The following is a 23,413-nucleotide window of genomic DNA, read 5'->3' as shown; positions in this document are numbered from 1 at the left end:
AGGCGGGACCATAGAGTGATCATTGTCACCCCCTTCTTGTGGTGACCTTGACGTGTGAATCTGCACCACCTCCAGCCGTTCTCTCCTGACTGTTTCAGTGTGATGGGACTGACCTCACCCCCAAGATCCAGGAGCTGAAGTTCCAGTGTCTGGTGTTTTTAAACATTCCCAGGTGAGCTTGTCCATGTGCCTGCCTTCGGTTGATGGGCCCTCCGGGCTGGGTTGAGGTCCCCCGTCTCCATGTGAGGGTGAATCCAGGCCGAGATGACGGACTCATTGTCTTGCTTCCCGGAGCGGTTCCAGGTCTGACCACTCTGTCCGCAGACTTGGATCACTCCTGTTCTGTGTGCTGCTGGCCGTGTAGTGCCTGTGCTCCGTCAGAAACCCAGGTGCCCCCAGGCTGCAGCAGAGACATTGAATCAACTCCTTTACTTCATTTCCCCAAAGCCTCCCTCCGCTCTGTTAGGAAACCTTCCAGCCGGCATTGCGCGTGGGATCTGTTCGCCGGCGCTACCAGATGCTTGCCTTTTGCAAACAAGAAACAGCATCAAGTCGAGCGGCATGCTGGGGCTAGGGTTTCGGCTCTCTTGGGTGCTCTTATCCACCTCTGAAGAAAGGGGTATTTAAGAGGGAATCATTTTGAAATAAGCACATTATCTCAGCAGCATAAAATTGGAGGGGAGTTTCCCACACCCAGGTTCTGGGAGGGCAGACACATGACCTTTTGTTTTCCGCACACCAAGAAACTCAGACTCCAAATAGGCAGATCTGTTCTCCTTGGATGGAATTGAATGGAAGCGAGAGGTCTGTGCAAACCTAAGGCTGGGAAAACATCTTGCAGCCCCACCCCCACCCCACTGCTCCCACCACCCCCTAGAGCAGCGTGCAGTTTAGTCAGCTTCCAGCCTGTTCCAGAGCACTTTCAGAGTAGGTATTAAGGCGAACGGCCCAGATTAAGCACAACTGTTCATTCATCTTCCTTCCCTTCGCACCCTTCTCTTTTCCTTCCCACTCCTTCCCATCTGCCCCTCCGAATCCCCCCGCTGCTATTCAGCCAATCTCCTGGATTCCCCCTTCCCTTTCTGACCGCAGGCAGAGTGAGACTTACCAGAGCAGAGCCAGACCCTGAAAGGACTGCCTTCTTACCTCACGCCGGGCCAGTAGGCTGCCCTTGACTGGGAGCAGTCTAACCGCTGCACAATCCCTCCCTAGCAGTGGAGGGCATGTTCCTTCTCTGGCTGGTCTCTGCCTTCCAGAAGGTTCCGGCATTTGAGGTTTTGCTATATAAACATTGGGTCTAATGATACATGTTAGTTCCAACCAATAATTATGAGAAAAGTAGCCTAAATATACACCCACTCCTCACTTAGCAACTGTCTCATTATCTGATGTGTGGCATTTATGACACTCTAGTATCCTGGTGTTTCTGTGTTTTATCGAAGTGCATTGGGTAGTAACGGATGCTGAGGCATAAGGGGAGAGGGTCATGGTTCTTCTTGTCTGGGCATGCCTCTCAATGGTTTGATGCTTCAGCAGCAGCGGTCTAACTGAGCAGTTATGTCATGAGATAGCCATCCCCCACTTTGTGACCTGCTGCATGTCCCCTCCCCCGCATTTTCAAGTAACGTCGACCTTCCCATAGTCGCCTGGTCTCTGACACCCGGTCACGTGGCTAAGTGAGGAGCTGGTATCATTCCATGTTCCGCTCCTTGCAGATATTGTGCCGGCACAATGCCCTGGGGGAATCCAGGAGACCACCATGACTTTGAACCTCAGCGTCACGACGATGGCTACATTGAAGTCATTGGATTCACCATGGCCTCTTTGGTAAGCTGTGCGGCTGGGGGATGAACCGGCACGCATTTTAGTCAGAGCTGCGGCTCGTTCACCTCACAGGACTTCGGTCCACTTTCCTCTGCTGCTTTATGGACATAAGAGCTGGTTGGGAAAGTCAAGGATAGAGCAGCCTTCTTCATGACCTTGAGAAAATTGATGGATGATTCTGCTGGTGGGCTGGAGTCAGTGACTTTGTCTTAGCAGCGCAATGCCGAGCCCACTCGAATTCACACTCATGCCTACTGGGCCGATTTTGACGATTACTGACCCCGGAGAACAGGTAGAACTGCCGAGACGCCAACTCTTGACGGCACTAGAGAGCCTTGTCTCCCTGCTGTGGTTTTGACGCCGGCCTTGTGGTTAGCAGTTTGCCGTGTTACTGCCATACCAGTAACTACCACGCCACTAGCCCAGCCAACCGTGCCCCATTATTTGAAAATTCAAACATCTGTTGAAGAGGATTTGATTAGCTAAGGAGTATCTTTGTTTGTGTGGCTGTTTGGTATTTGTTTGTGTTTTTGTGTGTTTAATATGGCTGCTGTGTAATTAGTAAAGTCCTTTAGAAATGAATTGTTTTTTATATGAATTGAAACATCTAGAGTAGTTCAACGTGACACCCCTTCAGGCCAGGGACAAGACTCGCAAGCTTGTATATTCCTAATGACTGAAGCAAAGTCTAAAGAAAATGGGACATTCAGAATGGTACTTTAATTTTGATTTAGAATTACTAGCATGGAAGGGGCAACAAGGAGATTGTTTATTTCTTTTAGACTTTTTGTCTTGTATTTGCAAATTTAAGATCACGGCTTTCTATTCATTTTAACGGCTGAAAGACATTTGTACTCATTCTGTCTGGGATTCTGTGTAACCTGATTACCTTTGTGGATGCCATGCAGCTCATAGTCAGACATTGCAATTTGTATCTTTCTCTGCCATGATCACTAGGAGGCTTTTTCATGTTGAGTCTGCGTTTCAGTAATTGAACAAATTTCAAAACAGCTCAAAGCAATACTCAGATTGAGGAATGGGAGGCTGGGCGGCATGGGGTGAGACTAATTAGTGCTAACCCAAACCCTTTGCTCTTGATTGACACTTGTGGCAACCCAATAGGAGAGAGTAGAACCATCCCACAGGGTTTCCTAGGGGTCACCTTTTGGGGTTCCTGGAGAGCAGCTGGTGAGTTTGAACCACTGGCCTTTGGGTTGCCAGCTGAGCACGTTATCTCTGCACCACCAGGCCTTCCATCCAAAGATTTCCACCAGAGCAGAAAGCATCTTCTGTTTTCCTTGCATTACCTGATAGATGCCATGTAGGAGCCTGAGGCATCTCTGCTCTGTTCCTAGTTGGCTGGATGCTTTTTAATCACTACTGGGTGTTGTTGTTGTTGGTGGTGGTTGCTATTCAGCCAGTCCCAGCTCATAGCAGCCCCGTGCCTAAAATAACGGAACCTTGGCCAGTCCTACACCATCCTCACAATCACGATGTTTGAGCCCGTTACTGCAGCCACTGTGTCAATCCATCTCAAGGCCGGGGAGGGGGTGTCGTCCACTCTTTCTCTGACCCTGTACTGAGCACGATGTCCTTCATCAGGGACTGGGTCCTCCCGATCACAGGTTCAAGTGTGTGAGGCAAGGTCTTGCCATCCTGGCGTCTCAGGAGCATCCTGATGCCCCTCTTCCAAGTCATATTTGCTTGTTCTCCTGTACGTCGTGGGATCTAAATGTGCTCCACCAACACCACAACTCAAAGGCATCCGTTCTTCTTTCCTCCTCGATGTCCAACTTCCACATGCACACGAGGTGTTGGCAATACCACGGATTGGGTCAGGCGCACCTTAGTCTTGAATGACAAGCTTGCCCTTTAACACTCGAAGGAGGTTTTCTGCAGCAGATTTGCCCAAGGCAATATGTCCTTTGATTTCTTGACCACTGGCACGCGAGGAGCCCTGGTGGTACAGCTGTTACTCATTGGACTGCTAACCACGAGGTCAGCAGTTCAAAGCCATCAGCTGTTCCTCTGGGGAAAGAGGAGGTTTTCTACTTCTGTGTGGAGTTACAGGCTGGGAAACCTACAGGGGCAGTTCCACCCTGTCCTATTGGGTCCCGATGAGTTAGCATCAGCTCGATGGCAGGGAGCTTGGTTTTGTTCTTGGTGCCCTGAGCACTGATGGTGAATTCAAGGAAAGTGAAACCATGGACCACTTCAGTATTTTCTCTGTCTGCCACCGTGCCGACTGGCACAGTTGTAGGACTTTGGTGTCTTTACCTTGAGTTGTAGTCCGTATCAAAGGCGGCAGTCCTTGATGTTTATCAGCAAGTGTTCTGAGCCTGCATTGCTTTCAGGAAGCAAAGTTGTGTCATGTGGATGTTGGAGGTTGTAATGAGCCTTCCTCCAATCCTGATGCCGCGTTCCTGTGCATACACTCTGGCCTCGCCGATCACTTGCTCTGCATAGGGCGCGAATAATCGTAATAACAATGACAGTGATACTACAGTCAGGTCAGTGCTGCCAGGTCAGTGCTGCCGCACAGCAAGCCCCTGTGAGTTCCCCGACCCTGTACTTGTCTACGAGAGTAGAAGGGCCAGCCTTTCTCGCATGGAGCTGCTGGTCGCATGCTGTACAGCCCGAAACCACGACACCGCCAGGGCTCCTGCACACTTTTCCTGATTTTGAACCAGCAGTGGCCCATACGCTGTTCAAACGACGGCCACTTGGTCTGGGGACAGGCACCTTAGGGTCACAAGGAGACATTCTGGAGTTCATGCTTTTCTCCCTGGTAGCCAGACTTTGTTCTGTTCCATGTAGTGGAATGGCTCTGCATGGCCAAGAAAACACAGGCAGACATCTTTCTGGCAGTCTGCTTTCAGCTCTTCTTAACAGTGATGACCACCTGACACCTGCCTTGCTGGTTCTCTCCACTGCTGTTCTTGGGCGCACTGAGACAGGGGTGAGGCTGGGAGTCAGCACTGATGGTAGGGGAGGAAGGAAGGATGGGGCCATTGTCCTTTTCCTTGTCTGTTACTCTCTCCTCCTGGACTCGTCCGTCCCGCCATCTGACTGCGAGCAGAATGAGGATTGGGATGTCAAAGGAGGGAGGTTTGAAGGGCAACAGAGAGCGGGAGCCAAGGCAGGGTAAACAGGGAGGTGCAGAAGGGGCAGCACACTGTAGAACTCAAGAACAAAAGACTTCTCATCTTGGCTCCACTCGCCTTTGAGGTGGGCAGAGTTCTGGCTGCCCTTGATTTCACTCCTCAAAGCTGCTTTGCTTTCAATGTTCTTAATTGTAGGAGCAAAGACTATTTTGCATGCGATTAATCTCAACAATTTAGAAATAGCTTGAGGAGGTTTTAAATAAAAAAGGAAAAGCTGGCCCATCTTTGAAAATGAACCAAGGTCAGACTTCAGAAGGAGAGAGAGAAATGTAGACTTAAGATTCAAAATCATAATGTAAGACCAGAATTTCTGGTCTGATAGAGACTAGTGGAACCCCAAGACGTGGCCTTTTGGCACCCTCAAGCCTGGAACGGAACCTGACACCAAGATCAGCTTTGAGGCAAACAAGCGACAGACTCATGAAGTGAACAATAACCCAGGGGAGGAACTGCTATCTCTCTTGAGACCCAAAGGGCAGTATTTGCCCCCAGACAAAGCTCAAAGGTCAGGCAGGGACAGGTGAGAAGGGCACAGGGAAATGGGGAGCCAGGGAGGAGGTGGGAAGAGCGTTGCTCTACTGAGGGGGTCCCACTGTCGAGTGGAAAAACCGATTCGCTCTGCAAACTTTCCACCCAAGCCTCAATAGAACGCCCCCCAAGTAATAACCATCAGATAGCCACAACGTAGAAGTCGTGTCTCGTCATTCTGTTTACGTTGGCCATTCCCGTGCAGGTAAAGCCCTCATGGTCCACTCGCTGGATTAAGGATGGAAGAACCTCACAGTGGAAAGTGGCCGCCAGGGAGCCGTGCAGCTTTGTGGTGTATTCATGTGTAGAGGTTGCCCGGGTCTCCTGCTTGACGGAGTTCTAACAGCTGCCAGTGTGCTTATCAAAGCCCCTTGGGGTACACAGATGGCCCTCCCCGAGTCTGGCTTCGTCAGTCAAGCATTGATGCCAGGTTCCCTTTTGACTCTGGCTTTTCTAGGCTGCCCTGCAAGTTGGGGGCCACGGGGAGCGGCTGCACCAGTGCCGGGAAGTCATGCTTCTGACGTACAAGTCTATCCCCATGCAAGTGGACGGCGAGCCGTGCAGGTTGGCCCCGGCCATGATCCGGATCTCCTTACGGAACCAGGCTAACATGGTCCAGAAGAGCAAGAGGAGGACCTCCATGCCTTTGCTCAACGAGTGAGTCAGCGCAGCGTCCGGGCCCTCACTGTGTGCCGACATGCGGTTGGGACGGGGGGCAGGGGGGGAGGAGTGGCAGGGGGGCAGGAAGCATAGTGTCTTCTTTGTCTCTCTGCTGGGAGGGTGCAGAGGTCTGATGTATTTTCTGTCATGCTTTATTAAGCAGTTACCACCCCCTTTACTGTCTGCTGGGGAGACGATTCTCCCTCCCCGTCTCTCAGAGATAAATCTACGAGGACTCCTGGACTCATGACACGGGAGGCCCTAATGCAGGTCTAGCCATAGATTCCCAGTTGGACTTGGCCTACAGCCTCTTTTCAGAAAAAAAGATGACCCCTGGCCACATCTGTACTGTAGCTCATAATCCAGGTCAAGTCCGCCTGGGTGGATCCATCACCCCAGACGGAGGCTATGTTATCACCCATGTTGGGAAACGCTTGTCTAGATGGATGGGAGTTGTCTTGGTGCTAAGGAGGAACGTTGGTTTGCTCTCCACCCAGCTCAGGGGGCTCTGGTTGCACAGTGATTAAGGCGCTCAGCTGCCATCAGGCAGGTGGGCAGGTGGGAGCAGCAGCTGGTTGGTGCTCAGCTTCCATGGACACTCACGGCCCTGGAAACGCCATCCTGTGGGCAGTGCCACTCGATGGCGGTGGGTTCGGCATTTGTTCTTTTTCTCACTCGGTTCACTTGGAGAGTAGCGTTCCCCCGGTAGCAGGAGATTGCACCCCCTTCTGCCTGCTAGTAAAGTGTCTCTTTCCTTGTGTCCTCATTTTGGGGTCCCGTCTGCTCTGAGTCTTTAACACTACTTTTGGTTTCTGGGTAGCCTCCTAGACTCAGCCTGGCCCACCTCTGCTCCCCCACCCCCCCCAAACAGAATGAGGTGCTCCTGCGGGCATTTCCCAGCCTGATCTGACCTAAGGTGACCATGGTTAGCGCTCTAGGTGCCATATAACCAGTGCACAGGGTGACGTGTGCCTCATTACAGTTCATGACAGACATGGCCACTTCAGGTGGGAAAGGAGACATAGAAAAGTGGGGATTGGGGCCATCTTTTGAGTATCTTGTGGAAATCCTGCCCATCTGCCGAACCCAGCTCAAGGGCTCGGCCATGGGTCACGAGGGTCCCAAAGGCACTGCCCCTGTTCGGGCCCACCATGCATGCTGTGGGTTTGTGGGGATTGACCGACTTCCTTCCAGCACCTGAGACGTGCTCATTGACGCTTCTGGAGCCAGTAAGTGAGCCTGCAGAAGCTCTGAGCACAACCCCATCTGTCCATCAACCCAGCCGTCCATCACCCACCCTGCACCCTGGGAAGATGGGGAGGGCCAGTTTTAGCTAGTGCTCCCAAAAGGTTCCAGGTGCTAGAATCTGCTTCTGAGTCTGCAGATGGGGAGCGAGGTCTTATCTCTCTCGGGGACTTACGGCTTTCCCAAGGCAGCTCCATCCTCTCACAGCCCTTTGGCTTTTTTGTTTTTGTATTTTGAGGTGTGTGTATGTACGCATATTGACCGTTCCTGTTCGGTTGCTTAAGACATGCTCAGCTTATTCTCAGTGCCTTCCCTTCCCTCTGTCTTGACCATCGGTGAGGTTGAACCACCAAAGGGTCAGCAGTTCAAAACCACCAGCCTCTCCTCAGGAGAAAGACTAGGTTTTCTACTCCCGCAAAGAACGACAGTCTCAGAAACGCACAGAGGCAGTCCTGCCCTGCCTTACAGTGTCGCCCCGAGTCAGAATCCGCTCAGTGGCAGTGAGTTTGAGTTTGGGGCGTTTGTGGGCTGAATACAGTGTCAGCCGTTGCATGGTGGTCGCATGCAGCTTCTTTGGGACCCGCAGAACTCAGCTTGACCTGGGGCTTGGGAACGGAAAACTTCTTTTCAGGCAGTTTTGTTCCTAACAGCTGACTGGTAACAGGAAAGAGCTGGTTCCAGTGCAGCCACCAAAGTGCTGAGCTTGGAGCGCTCTTCACGGGTCAGAGCGAACAGAGACCATCGCTGTCTTCTTGGACTAATGGCACATAAGGAAGTCACTGGATAGTGAGCTATGCCGTTCCCCTCCACCAGGGGACGGTGCCACCTCCACGCAGACAGCCTGGGAACCGGCAGTGCTTTGGGAAAGCTGCCTTCGTTTGCTTCTCCTGTTTGTTTGAAAGGAAGGCTTACAAACCTTCAAAACGGGGACAGAGCTTAGTTACCACTTCTTATGAAAATTCACACGGAAACCCTAGGTTTTTAGAAAATTATGCAGATTGTTCTCTTGTTTATTTCTAAAGGACAGCCGCGTTAAGCTACCGCCGAGAGCTTGCACCCAGCATCTCAATTCCTCTCGCCGCCGATCCTCAAATTCTCCTTCTGCAATCGGTGGGCCTCTGCGCCCCACTAGAAATCCACGCTCGGGAATCTAACGGCGTCCACTGGGGATCTGAGTGGAGTTTTGGCTCCAGCGGCAGCATGGCCTCCAGGAGCCTCCCGCACCTTTTCTTCTGCCTCCAGATTCCTCCAGACTTTCTGATTCTTGCTGCCACACTGCCTGCCAGCAGGATGGCATTCTGACCCTCGGTGACTCCACAGGACGGAGTCGCATGGCCCCCTGGGTTTCCCAGGCTGAGAACCTTTACGGGAGCAGAGAGCCTCATCGCTCTCCAGCAGAGCGGCTGGTGGGTTGGACGGCTGGCCTTGCCTTGAGGTTCCCAGCCCATCACCTGCTGTGCCACCCACGGGTGGCACTGTTGGGTAAGCGTTGGACTATTAACCGCAAGGTCGTTGTTTCAAATCCACACGCCACTCTTCGGGACAGAGATGAGGTTGTCTGCTCCCATAAAGAACCCTCTCGAAGGTCACTATGAGGCAGAATTGGTTTGGGTTTGGGCTCTCAGTTTATTTCAGTCATACCAAAACCCACTGCCACGGAGTTGATGCCACCTCAATTCCTGCTAGCGAATCCACGCTCCCCCTGCGTTGCGTCCCAGAGATCCGCTCCCATCCTCATCCTTGCTTCCAGGGGAGCTGCCCTTCCCTGCCTGCCATTCTGCAGCTCTCACATAGAGCCACTGTCCCAGAGCTGGACACCTTTGTTCCCTGGCCCTGATCCCGGATGTTGGCTTCCTTCACCCCAAGCTCCTGGGTGCTCAGGGAAGCCCTGGGGCTAAACCCATGTCTTACGCTGTGTCGTATGCCACGACGTGCCCGCATTTCTGCTGATCACGCCATCCACCCTTTTCATCTGGTTCGCCCTAGAGCCAAGGTCAAGGAAGGATCCATCGGCATGGCGCTTTTCCTGGGGTCCCTTCCAGTCTCTGTCCAGGTGCTGGGCGCTCTCTCTGTGCTCCCTGACCCACTGTGCCCTGTGGCAGGGGCATGGTGGCCTTGTTTCCACCCTGCTCTGTGGGGACCTTGTGGTTAGCAAGGACCGTCTCCGGTGGCTGCCACGCACAAGTGCTAGAGAGTCACGCTCATGGACTGGGTTGGACACGCTGGTCTGGTCCCCAGAAGTTGTGTCCACGGTAGCACAAACCTACTGTGGTGGTTTGTGGGCCTTCGAGGCAAGTCCGACTCACTGTGACCCCATAGGACAGAATCGAAGTCCCTCCTGCAGGATTTCTTAGGCTGGGATCTCCCAGAAGCAGACTCACCTCTTTCTCACCCAGGGCACCGACCGAGTTGGGTGGGACTCCCAACTTTTTGTTAGAAGTCACCTGCTTAACCATCACAACCCCTGGGCCTACCAGAGCAAACTTTTAAAATTGGTTGCTCTGTGGACTTTCCCTCAATTCACAACTAAAAGAGAGGGAGCGAGCAGCTTGTTCGTATTCAAATGCCTACAGTTCAATAAGTCTGTAAGGAGCTCTGCAGGCGTGGTCACCCTTTGGGCCGCTAACCACAAGGTCAGCAGTTCAAACCCCAGCCTTTCCTCAGGAGAAAGATGAGGCTTTCTACTCTCATAAAGCGTCCCAGTCTCCAAACCCCACAGGGGCAGTTCTACCCTGTCCTACAGCGTCGCTGTGAGTTGGCATCTGCTCGGTGGCGGGGAGTTTGGTTCTGTGGTTGTTTGTCTGTTTGCTTGAGGTGCCCTGCTGGCACAGGGAGCGAGGCGTCGGGCTGCTGACCCAGACATTGGCAGACTGAACCCCCAGCTGCTCCAGGAGAAAGTCTGTTTCCAGACAGGGTTGGCAGCTTACGCAGCCGCGCTGGCCTGTCCTGGCAGGCCACGGGAGTCCCGATCAACTCGGGGCCCTGGGTGTACTTATAAGCATCTTCTGTTACCACACTGTCAGAGAAATATGTTTCTGGCTCGAAAAGCACCTTTGGAGGTGACCAGAAACCCAGACTCGCTCGTCCATCGTGGCGTCAGTGCTGCCTGACTTCACTAGTGACCAGAGGCTGCCTTAGCCATCTGATCCCAACGGGCAGCTTCTCAAGTGGCCACTGTGAGTTTGGGCACCGGCTTCTTGCTGGTTCCACTGCAGCCAGGTCCTTTGAGGACCACGGAGCAGGGGGTGGGGTGGGGTGCGGGACTCCTGGATGGCACTAGCAGGGCCTGCTTGGGGCTAAGTCATGCCTGAGGCCCGTGGGGTGGTCTACCAGAGCAGGGGCTGCACACAGTGGTGGGGAAGCAGGGCATTCTGGTGGCATAGTGGGTTACACATCCGGCTGCTAACCACACGGTCAGCAGTTCAAACCCACAAGGTTCTTGATGGGAGAAAGATGAGACTTTCTGCTTCTATAAAGATTTACAGTCTGGGAAACCCAAAAGGGTGTGTGTGTGTGTGTGTGTGTGTGTGTGTGTGTGTGTGTGTGTGTGTGTATTTAAGGTGCAGTTATTGATAGCCTGCCCTGATATGCTTGCTTCTGTGTGTGTAAGCGTGTGTGTGTCTGGGTGTATGTGTGTGAACAGTGAATGTGTTTGTGTGTGAGTACACGCAGGTAGGGAGTGTATTCATGTGTGTTCATGCGTGTGAGTATGCGTGTGCCTCCCCTTCTTGGCAGTCCTCAATCCCAAGACAAGAAGGGTCTCCATCAGCCATCTTGACACCCACACCACCATCCCCTCAGCCCTCAGGCCCAGTCCTTGAGCCCCAGCGCACGTGGGCCCTCAGCTGCCCTGTGCTCTGACCGAGCGGCAGCCGCGTCCGCCTGTCCTGCTGGCTTCCTCGCTCCGCCTGCTTGTTGGATGCCTCTGTTGTCGTCGTCTGGCTCACTGGATCTCTGTTTAAACCGTGTCTGTCTTTCTCTCTCTCCTGCGTGCCCCTTGTCTGTCCGCTGTGTGCCGGCTCTGTCTCTGCCGCCCATTCCCCGCCGTGTCGCTAGCATCCACCAGGTGCAGTCGGCGGACCCGCGCCGAGTGTCGGCCCCCCCTGGCTCCTTCGTCATGTGAGTACCGCTGCGCGGGTCTCCCTCTCCTCCTGCCTCCTCTCCATCCCACGGCCAGGGACCTGGTGACCCGTGTCCTGTTGCTCCTGCCCACCGCCTGGGCCTCCCAGCAGAACTGGTGGAGACGCGGCTCTGGGGGCTCTGCAGGGTTCAGTCTGGCCCAGCTGGCACTTGAACTTTGGGGTTGAACACCTTGAGGCCCATGGTTCAGGTCCTTAGCCGCAATTCCAAAGAGAACACCGGGCTGCAAGGAAAGCTCAGGAAACAGCAGGTGGTTCCGGCACCTTGGACTCCAGCCTGGCTTCAGGGAAGAGCCGGAGGCCTGGGCTTCATGGCCAGACCCTGCAGACGTGCAGTGGAGTTGTGAGTGCGAGCGCATGGGCAGGTGCATTTTGACGATGCATGCATTGCCAGGAATTGCGGCCTACTCTTGTTATTTGTCCATCGATCGTGAGGAGCCCTGGTAGCATAGTCGTTACTCATTGGGCCACTAACCAGAAGGTCAGCTGTTCGGGACCACCTGGAGAAAGACAAGGATTTCTACTCCCGTACAGAGTTACAGTCTCAGAAACCCACAGGGGCCATTCTACCCTGTCCTGCAGGGCGACTGTGGCTCCCAATTGTCTTGTTGGCATGAACGAGACTGACGTTTGTCAGGAGCCTGGTGATGCTGCTTAGGTGAGCACTGGGTCTCTATCCACGCAGTTGGCAGTTCAAAGCCATTAGCCTCTCTGCAGGAGAAAGATGAGGTGAGGAGCCTTGGTGGAGTAGTGGTTACATGTTGGGCTGCTAACTGCAAGGTCAGCAATTTGAAACCACCAGCTGCTCCGAGGGTCTGGGCTACCTGCTCCCACAAAGAGTTCCAGTCTGGAAAACCCACAGGGTTCACCTCGGCTGATGGTCTTCACATCACCAGGCCTTTCTTCCTAGTCCATCTGAGTCTGGGAGCTCCTTTGAAACCTGCTCAGCACCGCAGAAGACACACTGACCTCCATAGACAGGGGCTGGTGGCTGCTGAGGTGGTGCGCTGCCCCAACTCGAACCGGAGTCTTTCCAGTGGAAGCAGAGAGCTCGGCCACTCACCACCAGGGGTGCCTCCCGAGGTCACATTAGTGATCAATGGACGAGGCAATGTTTCAAAATATCGTCTCATCCAAGAATCAATGTATTTGAATTATGATGCTGGAGAAGAATATTGAAAATACCACGGACTACTGAAAGGACCAACAGATCTGTCTTGGAAGAAGTGTGGCCAGAGTATTCCTTAGAAGCAAGGATGGCAAGACATGGTCTTACATACTTTGGACGTGTTGTCAGGAGAGACCAGTCCCTGGAGAAGGACATCATGCTTGGAAAATAGAGGGGCTGCCAGAAAGAGGAAGGGCCTCCAGGAGATGGACGGACACAGTGGCTGCAGCAGTGGGCTCAGGCACAGGACCCACCACGAGGATGGCTCAGGAGCGTGCACCCTTCCACTCTGTTGTGCAGGCGTCGCTGTAGACTCAGTGGTGCCTAACGATGCCACACACAGCAGGGATGAGGAGACGGAGGCTGATCAGGGTCAAAAGACTTTCTTTCAGATCGCATGCTGAAATGTGATCGCACTGAGCTGAGGGTAAGACCCACAGCTGTCCGTTTGGATGGCAGTGAGTCTTTAAAGGTGTCGGACCCCAACCCTTACATCACCTAGTGAGCCACACAGGGCTGTCCCACAGAGTGGCTACGAGCCATCAACAGAAAAGGGGGTCGTGCTCAGACTGTGAAGTGGGCTGATGGGAGGTTCGCCCTTGTGGTCCAGGACAGCTCAGGCTCCAGACTCTTCCGATAGTCAAGCTAACAGGGGAGTGAGCACTGGACACCACCAGGTGCCACTGTGGGGTGGGGGTAAAACACACCAAAATGGCAGGCCTTCATTTCTGTGCTGGGTTTTTAGCAGAAATATGTTCTTATATAACTATCCTTGCCGTTAGGTGCAGCCACAAAAAACATTTCTGAGGTGGCCAGCTTACCGGTATCAATACGCCTACAAGGACACCAGCAGATCCCTCACAGAAGGGTCACAAGGAAGGGATGAGTCGGCCAGGGCAGCAGGATAGCACCAATGAGGCACACACTATTCCTCTCACCCCCCACTTCCATGACCCCAGTCCTGCCTTCCACTGCGGGCTGGACTGGAGCATGTGCACAGGTACAGATAAAGAGATAAGAGCTCAGGACACATGGAATCCAGGAGCAGGTGTTGGAATAGTGATGCCAGGAGGGTAGAGGGAAGGTAGGGGGGGGGATGGGGAGGAAGAGGAACCAATCAAAATGACCAGTGTATTAACACGCACACCCCAGTGTGAATGTGGGTGAAGGGAGACAGTGGTCCGTGTAGGATATGAAAATAATAATTTATCATTTTTCAAGGGGTCATGAGAGTGGGGGGGGAAAGAGGAGCTGATTCCAAGGGCTCAAATAGAAAATAAGGGTTTAGAAAAAATTTGATGGCAACATGTATACAAGTATGCTTGATACAATTGAAATATGGATTGTTATGAGAGCTCCCAATAAAATGATTATATGTATGTATGTGTGTAAGTGTGTATGTAAACACACACACACACACACCTATAAGGCGAAAACTGTGCTCATTTACTGTTTGAACTCTCTAATGCTGCCAGGAGCCCGGTGGCGTAGTGGGTTATGCACTGGGCTGCTAACTGCAAGGTCAGGGGTTTGAAACCACCAGCTGCTCCAAGTGAGGCAGACAGGACTTTCTACTTCTGTAGAGAGTCACAGCTCCTGCCACCCCCAGGGCAGTTCCACTCGGTCCTCTTGGCATGGACAGGATGGCAGTGAGTGACTGGGCTCCGGGCAGACCTGTCATTATGACCCAATAGCAATGATACTTTGAATCGAGTGGTTTCTTGGATCCCAATGAAAGTTTGACCACAGTCGTTTCAAGGAGTATCACGATACTTTGAATCATGTGGCTTCCTCTGCGGCTGCTTCAAGCAAAGCCCGTGGCTCTCCCTGGGGCATGGCTTTCAGACTCACCGCTCTTGTGGGGTGTGCCGGTGTTTGGCTAGCACATTGCGGCAGTTGGTGTTTTGTGAACATATGTAAGTAGTCTGTTTCAGAATGAAGTCAGCGTTCCAGGAAAGGAGGGAAACTAGAAACCCCCTGCTCAGTTACTAATAATGTGACCAGGAAGACTGTGATTCAGCAGGGACCGGTTTTACAGGGAAGTTGCTATTGTCGTTACTGACCTGGGTCCGTTCCAACCCCGTTACCCCGACACACAGCTGAGCAAAACCCCGCCCCGTCCTGTGTCAGCCCCCGAGCGTGCCGACCCCGAGCCACGGTGTCAGTTCACCTTGCTGAGGCCTTCTTTCCCCTGGCCCTCCACTGGACCAAACGCGATGGCCTTCTCTAGGGGCTAGTCTTTCCTGACAACCTGCCCAAAGGCCGTGAGACAAGTGACGATGACATTTGCCCCATTGTTCTATGATCAAGATCAACAACGGGAGGCCGTGTGGCCTGGCATGGGAGGAGGTCCATGGTGAAGTGCAGGAGGTGACCTCATGGGGGACCCCACACCGGGACATGCCTCTGAGAGTACACAGTAGCCTCAGTCCTCAGGCCACTTACATAAAGACCTGATAGACCGAGTGCCCCCGAAATCCGAACTGCTGTCGCGCTGCGTTAGCGTTTATTTATGGGATGAATTATCCACGTGTGTCTGGGTGTGGAAGCCCAGTCAGTGGCTCTCGTACAGAGAAGGATCACTCCAAAGCTGAAGCGAGTTTGTGCCTCGGAACTTCATTCACCTCGAGGAGGGACCAGGGCGCGGGGGTGCCCATCCCCGAGGTCAGATTCGGGGCAACGAGGAGGGGCTGCAGGGCGCAGTGCGGGCTCTAGCCACAGCCCAGGACGCACAAGAGCTTTTTAGATCCCTTGCGTTTTCATTGTGGAATCAAACGCGAACCAAATGCATTGCCCTCGAGCTACTTCTGGCTCTACAGGCCAGGGTAGTTCTTTAGGGACCAGAAAGCCTCGTCTTGCTCCTGAGGCGCGGCCCGTGGTTTCACACCGCTGACTTCTGTGATAGCAGCCCAACCCATAACCACTGTGTCACCAGATCTCCATTTATTGATTTATCTATTTTTAGTCTATTGACTATTTATTTATTTAAATCATTTTATTGGGCGCTCTTACAGGTATCATACCACGCCCTAGTTCAATTATACCAAGCTGTATTGTACAATCGCTACCACAATCAGTTTCGAAATATTGTCTTTCTTCTCGAATCCTCGATATCAGCTCCCCTTTCACCCCTCGTCCCCTCCCCGATCCCCAAGGAACCCTTATTTTATTTCCCCCATAGTAGTGTTTCCCCATATCTTACACCATCCAATATGCCCATCCACACGCAATTCTGTTGTTCGATCCCATGGAGCAATATCATTAATATTACATGCAAGTACATTTTTGCTGAAGATCATTAGTAAATGATTGCTATAGTACATCAACAGAGAACTAACCACCAGAAATTCAAGCCAAATTCAGAAGAGGAACTGGAAACGGGATTTCATTGCTAATGGTAGATGGTTCTAAGCGAAAGCACAGAATACCAGAAAGACGTCTACCCCAAAAAAGCCGGCAACACACACCACCTCACTTCTGACTTGAGCAGAGCTGTCCCTATAGGTTTCTTTGGGATGGGCACCGACACGGATCTCTTCCAGTAAGATGGGGAGGTAGCTGCCTTCTACATTTACTCGCCAGACTACTGAGTGCTTTCAGCATTGCATCCCTGTGTTGAAAATTGCAGTGGGCATTCCCTGAATTCCTGGGGCCTCTTCTTAAAACCTGTGCCTGTAGGGCAGCTTGGGCTTCGGCCCTCAAGTCCCCTGCTTCTTGAGTATATGTTATTCCGGAGACCGTTCAGTCCTAGCCAATTGCTTTTGGAACAGTGGCTCTTATGTGCTTCACCCATCTTCTCTTGATGCTCCGTGCTCCGGTCAATATTTTGCCCATAGAAGACTTTGCTATTTATGAGTCCCTAATAAAACGATTTTAAAAAGAGAAGGCTTTGATATTGAAACTTGAGGCTTGATTTTTTTTTATCTGCAGTCCCTCCAGCCAGAAAAATGAAGAGCATTGTATTCCCTTTTGTGTTCTGACTCCAGGCCTTAGCATTTCCATGAGGATGTGGATATAACTCAATTTTATACACCGGCCCCTGCTGCCAAACAGGAAGAAACTGGAGACTTTTACCAACTTCTGCAGTCGGTGCTAGCTTCCAGGCTTCTGGGGACCCTATGCCGCCCCATTCTGCATCTGAAAACGGAGCCCTGAAAATGAGCTGCGTGCTTCGCAGAGTCGTAGCTAGCACGCTGGCCAGCAGTGGGAGCCACCTCGTGAGCAGGGCAAATGGGACAGAAAGGACCACGGGCTGACCCAGATGGCAGAGTCCCCAGGACTCCTCCCTCTTTCTCTGCGTGGTCATCCCGGGGTCCCCGTGGTGCAATGCGTTACTTTCGGCTGCTAGGCGTCGTGGGGCAGTTCCACCCGCAGGCTGCAGTGTGATTCCGTCAGATGACAGCCTGGGAAACCCTATGGGGCCCTTGTGTTCCGGCCTGCAGGGGTGAGATGAGCTAGAATGCATAATAATCTATAATCTATAGCAACAGTGTGGCTCTGGGCTCCGTGTGACTCGATTAGATGCTTCTGCCTTTCTAAGTGCAGACCCGTGCAAGCCTCACAGGTGGCTGCAGGAGCCCGCCAAGCGGCACCCTGGGGAGAGGGCTGGGAAACTCAGTGGAGCTGTTCTGTGGTGCACCCACGGGCCTCCCCATGCACCAGAGGCTACTTGTTGGGTATGGGTTTAATTTAGAGGCGAGGCCCCTCCCAGCCATCGCGGAGCTGCTCTTTGGAGACAATTACCCTCTCTTATACACATATGAATTTCCGAGGATTTGTTTCTCTAGTCTACCCTCACACAGCCAACAAAGAGAAACCAGTAGATGGGACTTTGTAAACTGTGAGTGTCCTGAACCAGGAACCAGAATGGGAGAAGCTGCAGATGGAATCTCCCTCCTAGAAACTGAGGGTGATGTACACGTTGCCTGGCAACCACAGTTCTTGAACCGCAGAACCAGAAGCAATGGTGCCCAGCTCAGAGACGGCGGCTGCCCAGTGTGAACGTGCGTCGTCCTCCACGGCCCTGTGGTCAGACCCCCCACATCAGGCTCCTGAAAGGACTACTGCACCTCTTTCGACTCTCCCAGTCCAGGGCCTCGAACCTTCATTCCGATTACTATTCCAGTACACCAGAGTTTACAAATTGAGATCTGCTCCGAATTTGCTAAGTCGGCCGTGATTGAACTGGTTCAAGCACGTTTGAAGCCCTGCTTTCCCTCTATGGGGGGAGCCCAACCTCAGCGTTTCAGGGGAGAATTTCCAAGAAGGCTGCTTACTAGACATTCAGCGCTCCAATTTCCAAAGAATCCCACCCCCCGGGTTGCCCAGACCTTGTGGGACCCTTGAGAGGCTCCAGGGAATTGGGGGTTAGAGACTCGATACAGAAGCCGAGTCAATCTGGGAGTAGCTTGTGGTAGCTGTCGGCTCTGAGGCTAACATTTTTATCCAGATGGTTAGTCTCTCCTCTGCTCTCCTAGTTTTCCTGGCAACGTTTAATTTTAGCATACTAATAGCAGTGCTGTTCCCCAGAGCCCAAGAGGCAGCCTCGTCATCCTCCACCTCAGCCAGCCATTAGTGGGACGCTAATCGACTTTGGCATAAAGGAGCACAATTGAATTACTTGGCCTTGATTTCATCTCTCTGCACTTTCTCTCCCCGCTGTGCTTGCTGTTCATCTTCGTGTTGCCAGCCGGCCTGTGAGATGCCAGGGAGAAGATCCAGGGACATAGGATGTTCTGACACCAGGCAAGCCAGACAGTGTCCCCCAGAGGGAGCCCGGCAGCTTGCCAGGGATGGCCAGGGAGGATCTTGTAGCCGCTGTCGACATCATGCAACACTGGCAGCAGGAGCAGACAGTATTGTCTGCTCTGAAGAGACTTAACTAGGAGATCCATTTTCAGACTAATGACGGGGATAATGGCTAACCAGTACTGGCCCCTTGGCCCCGAATGGTGCCGTCAGTGAGCTCAGCTGCGAACTGAGCAGTCGGTGGTGTGAATGTGCTCAAGCACCTCGTAAGAAAGGCCTGGCGATTTCCTTAGGAAAAGTAGAGCTCTGCTCCGACACCCAGTGGGGTGTCTATGAGTCCGGGCAGACTCCAGGGCTGCTGGGTGTGTTCCTGAACACGTTCGATGGATTGACTCCATCGAGAGCCCTGGCTGCGTAGTTGGGCTACTCACTGAGAGGTCAGCGGCTTGAAACCACCAGCTTGCTCCTCAGGAAGGAGATGAGGCTTCCTATTCCCATAAAGAGTTAAAGTCTCTGAAACTCAGGAAGCAGTTCCACTTTGCCCTGTAGGTTTGCTGCAAGTCAGAATCAACTCAGTGGCGGTGAGTGAGTGAGTCCGTGGATATTCCTTTGAGGCGGATCCTGTTGCCTATGAGGAAGCGGAGGATCAAAGCGTCCCGATTCTTTCTAATTAGCAGGACCTTTGTCCAAGCCCAGGCCCTAGGACTGGGATCCTGGCTCTAGCCACCACACTGTGCTGCCTCCCCCGCCTCCTGTCGCTTCCAGACAGTCCAGCATTCAAGCCTACAACTGCGGAGCTGAATTCTGACTCATAGCAGCCCTGGAGGATGGAGCAGAACTTCCCCACAGGGTTTCCAAGGCTGTAAACCCTGATGGAAGCACGCCGCCTCATCTTTCCCCAACGGGTCTGCTAGTGGATTTGAATCGCCAGCCTTTGCTTTAGCACCCACGTGCTGAACCATTGCCCGCCATGGCTCCTTCGTGTCTAATCCAGGGCCGAGAATAATTCGGAGGGCCCACCACGGAGCCCTGTGGTCTAATGCCTAAGAGTGGCTGATGGGCTTCATCTGGGACAACATCTGAGTGCAGGCCCCCCAGAGCCCCCAGCCAGCAGCGTGGGTGTGAGCACATCTCTAGTGAGGGGAAAGCAGGGTGCTGTGCTCTGCAGAACGCCAGAGAAGATGAAGGTAAATGTGCAGGGCAGTGAGAGAGAGGGGGGGGGGGCTCCATTTTCTTTCTCTCATCTCGTTAGCGCTCCAGGGGGGTGCAGCCAGGTAGCCTCTGGTTCCATTTATATTCCAGAAACGTCTGTTCACCTGAGCCTTCCTGTCCTGGGTCCATTGTGTGGACCTGGGAGTCAGGAAAGATGATGGGCATGCTGGTGGAGGAGCAACAAGGTGTGACTCGGGGTCAGCGGGCCTAGATGGGAGATGGAGTGGGAAGCATGTAGCTTCGGACAGGCCCTGACAGGTCTGTGGAAGTGAGGCATGTGGGTGACCTCGGTTGGGGAGCTCCGTGGAGGACGGGCACTGGGCTGGCTTGCCGCCATCTTCTGGTTCCCGTTTCCCACTGGGCAGTCACTGCCCTAGGAAGTCCCTGGTGGGGCAGGCAGTCAGCATGCTGGCCGCGAAGTGAAAGACAGGTTGGAGGTCTACGTCCTTCCTGAGTCACCTCATAAGAAGGCCCGATGAGTCTTCTTGCGGAAAACCAGCCCTGGAAGCCCTGGGGAGCACAGCTCTGTCACCTGGGGTCACTGTGAGTCAGGGTCCCCGCCATAGCCACCGATCAGTGCCATTGCAGTCTTGGTTCTGAGACTCCCTGCCCACTTGGAGAAGCCAAGGGTCCACGGCCATTCGCGATGCTGTTTCTTGTGACGTGTTCGCCGTCTGACTCTTTGCTTCCAGCTTTTCCTCTTCTCTGCTGTGCCCGTAGGACGATCCCTGATTGTCACCGTGCACATTGCGATCCCTCGAGTGAAAGGGAGAATAAGACAGACCCCATGATTTGGGGTGCTCTGTTAACCACGGAAACTCTTTCTCCTCTGATCTGATCTCCTCCCTAATACTGTTTGCAAATGTATCCTCACTCTTGACCTGTTTATTTACATATTGGCATCCTTAGAAAATAACTTGTTTTTTCTCAACATGACGCTCCTCGATGTAAAATAGTCCCCAGACCCCACCGCCCAGAGCTAATCACCTTGAACAGCACGTTGGACAGGTCTCCAAAAAACTCCCCAAACCCAAACCCCACAAGGTACATGAGGGAGAGGATGCAATTTCTTAGTTTCCATGACTTATTTCCATCGAATAATGGATAATTACTTATTCCTTTATGGTCACTAAACTCTGCTCCCAATGAATAGAGGGAGATCCACATACAGACTTCTAACCTATGCCATGTGTTTGCTTGTTTGAGTGAATCTACCTAAGCACACGCTGTTGATTGTGAATTGAGGAGAATCGTCTGAGTGCTTGGAGGCCATCTGATTGGCTAATCCAAGGTTGATGGCAGTTTGGGGTTCAGTCTTGGTGTTGATCTGCTGACTGCAGAGTGTGAGTGCCTCAGAGGGCGGGGGTGGTATGAAGCGGCCGTGAGCATTGAGTGACGTGCCCCCGGCGCTTCGCCAAGCTCTGTCACCGAGCAGCGATGTGATTTTCAAAAGCATTTCACCTCTGAGCCTCCGTTTCCTCATCTGTAGATGACGTGTGGACGCACCGTGTTGGGGTCTAGCCTAGTCACGAATAGCATGATTCTCTCAAGACATCTCTCCCATGACTCCTCATGAAACTTTTATGTCTGTATCATTAGTCAGGCCTGTCCTGTGTCCCGCCAAGGGTCCCCACACAGTAAATAGCCAATGGACTTGCACCCCAGAACGCCCGTCTGTGTAGTTTGGCAGTGGCCGTTTTCAAGCTAGGTACCTGCATGTGTGGTCTACCTTTAGAACAAGTGCATTTATATCTGGACTTTGACGTTGTCGCAGCTGTAATGAGTGTGTGTGTGTGCGTGAATGTGTGTGTATGTGTGAGTGTGTGTGTGTATGCGTGAGTGTGTGTGTGTGTGTGTGTGGTAGAGCACCATGTGTGGGTGTGCATGGGTCTCTGAAGTCAGATATAGGTGTGTTATTTTTGAGTAAGTACAGTGAGAATTTATATGGATGGAGTTACTGTAGTTTGTCCTAAATTAGGTTTTAGACAAAAGGCTAGGATTACACTATTTTTCTCTCCCTACCCGTGTGTGTGTGTGTGTGAGTGTGTGTGTGAGTGTGTGTGTGTGTATTCCATGTAGAGGTAGAGAAAGATATCCTAACACTTTAAAAAATTGCCTCCCTCCCCTCTTCCCCATTCTTCATTCCTTTATTTGCCTTCCTCCCCCTTTTCTATCTCCTTCCTTCCTTCTTCCTCCCAGCTTAGCCTCCTTGCTTCCTTTTATCCATGCATTTGTCTGTCCTTCTGTCCTTGGAAATGGATTGAATTTCAAGACGCTTCTTTCTACTCTAGTCCATGGTGACGATTATCCTGTAGTGTGAGAAAGAAGATGCAATCCTGGGCTTCAGAGGTTCCCAAATTTGGGCTTACCACTCCCTTTTCAGAAAAAAAAAATTGCTTAGGGTCCCCTGACGAGTGAAAATGTGAACATTTGTACTATAGCCCCTATTCCAGGATAAAGTGTTTTTGCAGCCCCCCCCCTCCACTCACATTGTTCCAGCCACCCCCCACCACCCAGGGGAAACACAGCTCTACTTGAATCAACAGCATCTGAGCATAAATAGGTAATACAGGAAAACAAGTGGGGACTGTGTTATTTGACTTCAGCTGCTCCGTGGGAGAAAGCTTTCTGCTTGCGTAGAGTGTCCGTCTCGGAAACGCACGGGGCCAGTGCTGCCCTCTCTGTAGGACTGCTGAGCGTCCGCATCAGCTGGGTGGCAGTGAGTTTTGAGTGTACTCCTCCCTCATCCACTGTCTTGTTACCTGAAACTTTACCTTTGTGGAAATGGCAAAAATGTATCTGTCTGCCCATTCTGCCCACTGACAGCACTACCGAGTGCTGGCTTCGAGGCCAGCATCGCGCCGGCTACGACGGCGGAGCATACGGGGCCACTTGGCTGGACCATGAGTCTCAGCGGTCGGACAATTGTGCAGTGATGTAATGTGACCCTAAGTTAGGATGGGATTTGGCAGTTACGCAATGATGCAGTCAGCTTCACTTTTGGGATCTCGTGTGGCCACGCTCCATTTTCTTCATTGTTGCATAATGACCCTGGCCTTTGGAACTTTGGGGTGAGGCGGGGGGCGGGGGGTTGCCGATGGACTGAGCAGGAATGGGGACGATGACTGTCCAGTCATATCATGCCCACAATGAACTAGTTTGAAAATTTAAGGAGACACGAAGAAGACATTTGGAGGGAGAACCAGTCTTCAGAGGGTGTCTGTGTCTCAGTCACACACCAAAACTCATGGTATGCTCTAGTACCTCCCAGGAGAAACAAGGATGTACATTACTTAAATTGAGTCTTCATTTGGGGCCACTCAGAGGTACCGGTACGTCCCAGGCAGTATTGATCGGAAGATGCTTTAACTAAGGCTGATGGGGTGTGTTGAGCTATTTCTACAGCAGTCTTGGCCTTTCTAGATGCTTGGTCTGACCACTGTAGATTCTCTGTGCTCCGTGGCTGCCAATGGCCATGCTGGGTGGGTGCTGGCACATGTGCCCAAGGGCAGACCCTACAACTGCACCTCACTTCTGTTTCAGATCCGTTGCTCCGAGTTTACCATGGGACCAAGCCCGGGGTCTTATTTAGACCCCGAATCAATGCACAGAAGCTAGGACCATCAGCATGGACTCACAGGCCTTTTCTCTGCCTATTTCTACGATCTGACCCAAACTCCATCCAGAAACTTGAAGTTTCCGGAGACGAGTTCTCCTGATCACGG

General features: G+C 52.5%; 1 protein-coding gene across 1 annotated transcript in view; it reads left to right on the top strand.

The window, feature by feature from the left end:
* The window catches only part of DGKI (diacylglycerol kinase iota), a 184,346-nt gene that overhangs the window by 120,708 nt on the left and 40,225 nt on the right, over nt 1–23,413 (top strand). The window contains exons 19-21 of the mRNA XM_075557402.1: nt 99–172; nt 1,716–1,827; nt 5,974–6,173. Coding sequence (XP_075413517.1) covers nt 99–172; nt 1,716–1,827; nt 5,974–6,173 — 386 coding nt within the window. The remainder of the gene's footprint in view (nt 1–98; nt 173–1,715; nt 1,828–5,973; nt 6,174–23,413) is intronic.

Source organism: Tenrec ecaudatus, chromosome 9, assembly GCF_050624435.1.
Source record: "Tenrec ecaudatus isolate mTenEca1 chromosome 9, mTenEca1.hap1, whole genome shotgun sequence".
Taxonomy (NCBI): Eukaryota; Metazoa; Chordata; class Mammalia; order Afrosoricida; family Tenrecidae; genus Tenrec; species Tenrec ecaudatus.
This window is presented reverse-complemented; position numbering and strand designations above follow the sequence as displayed.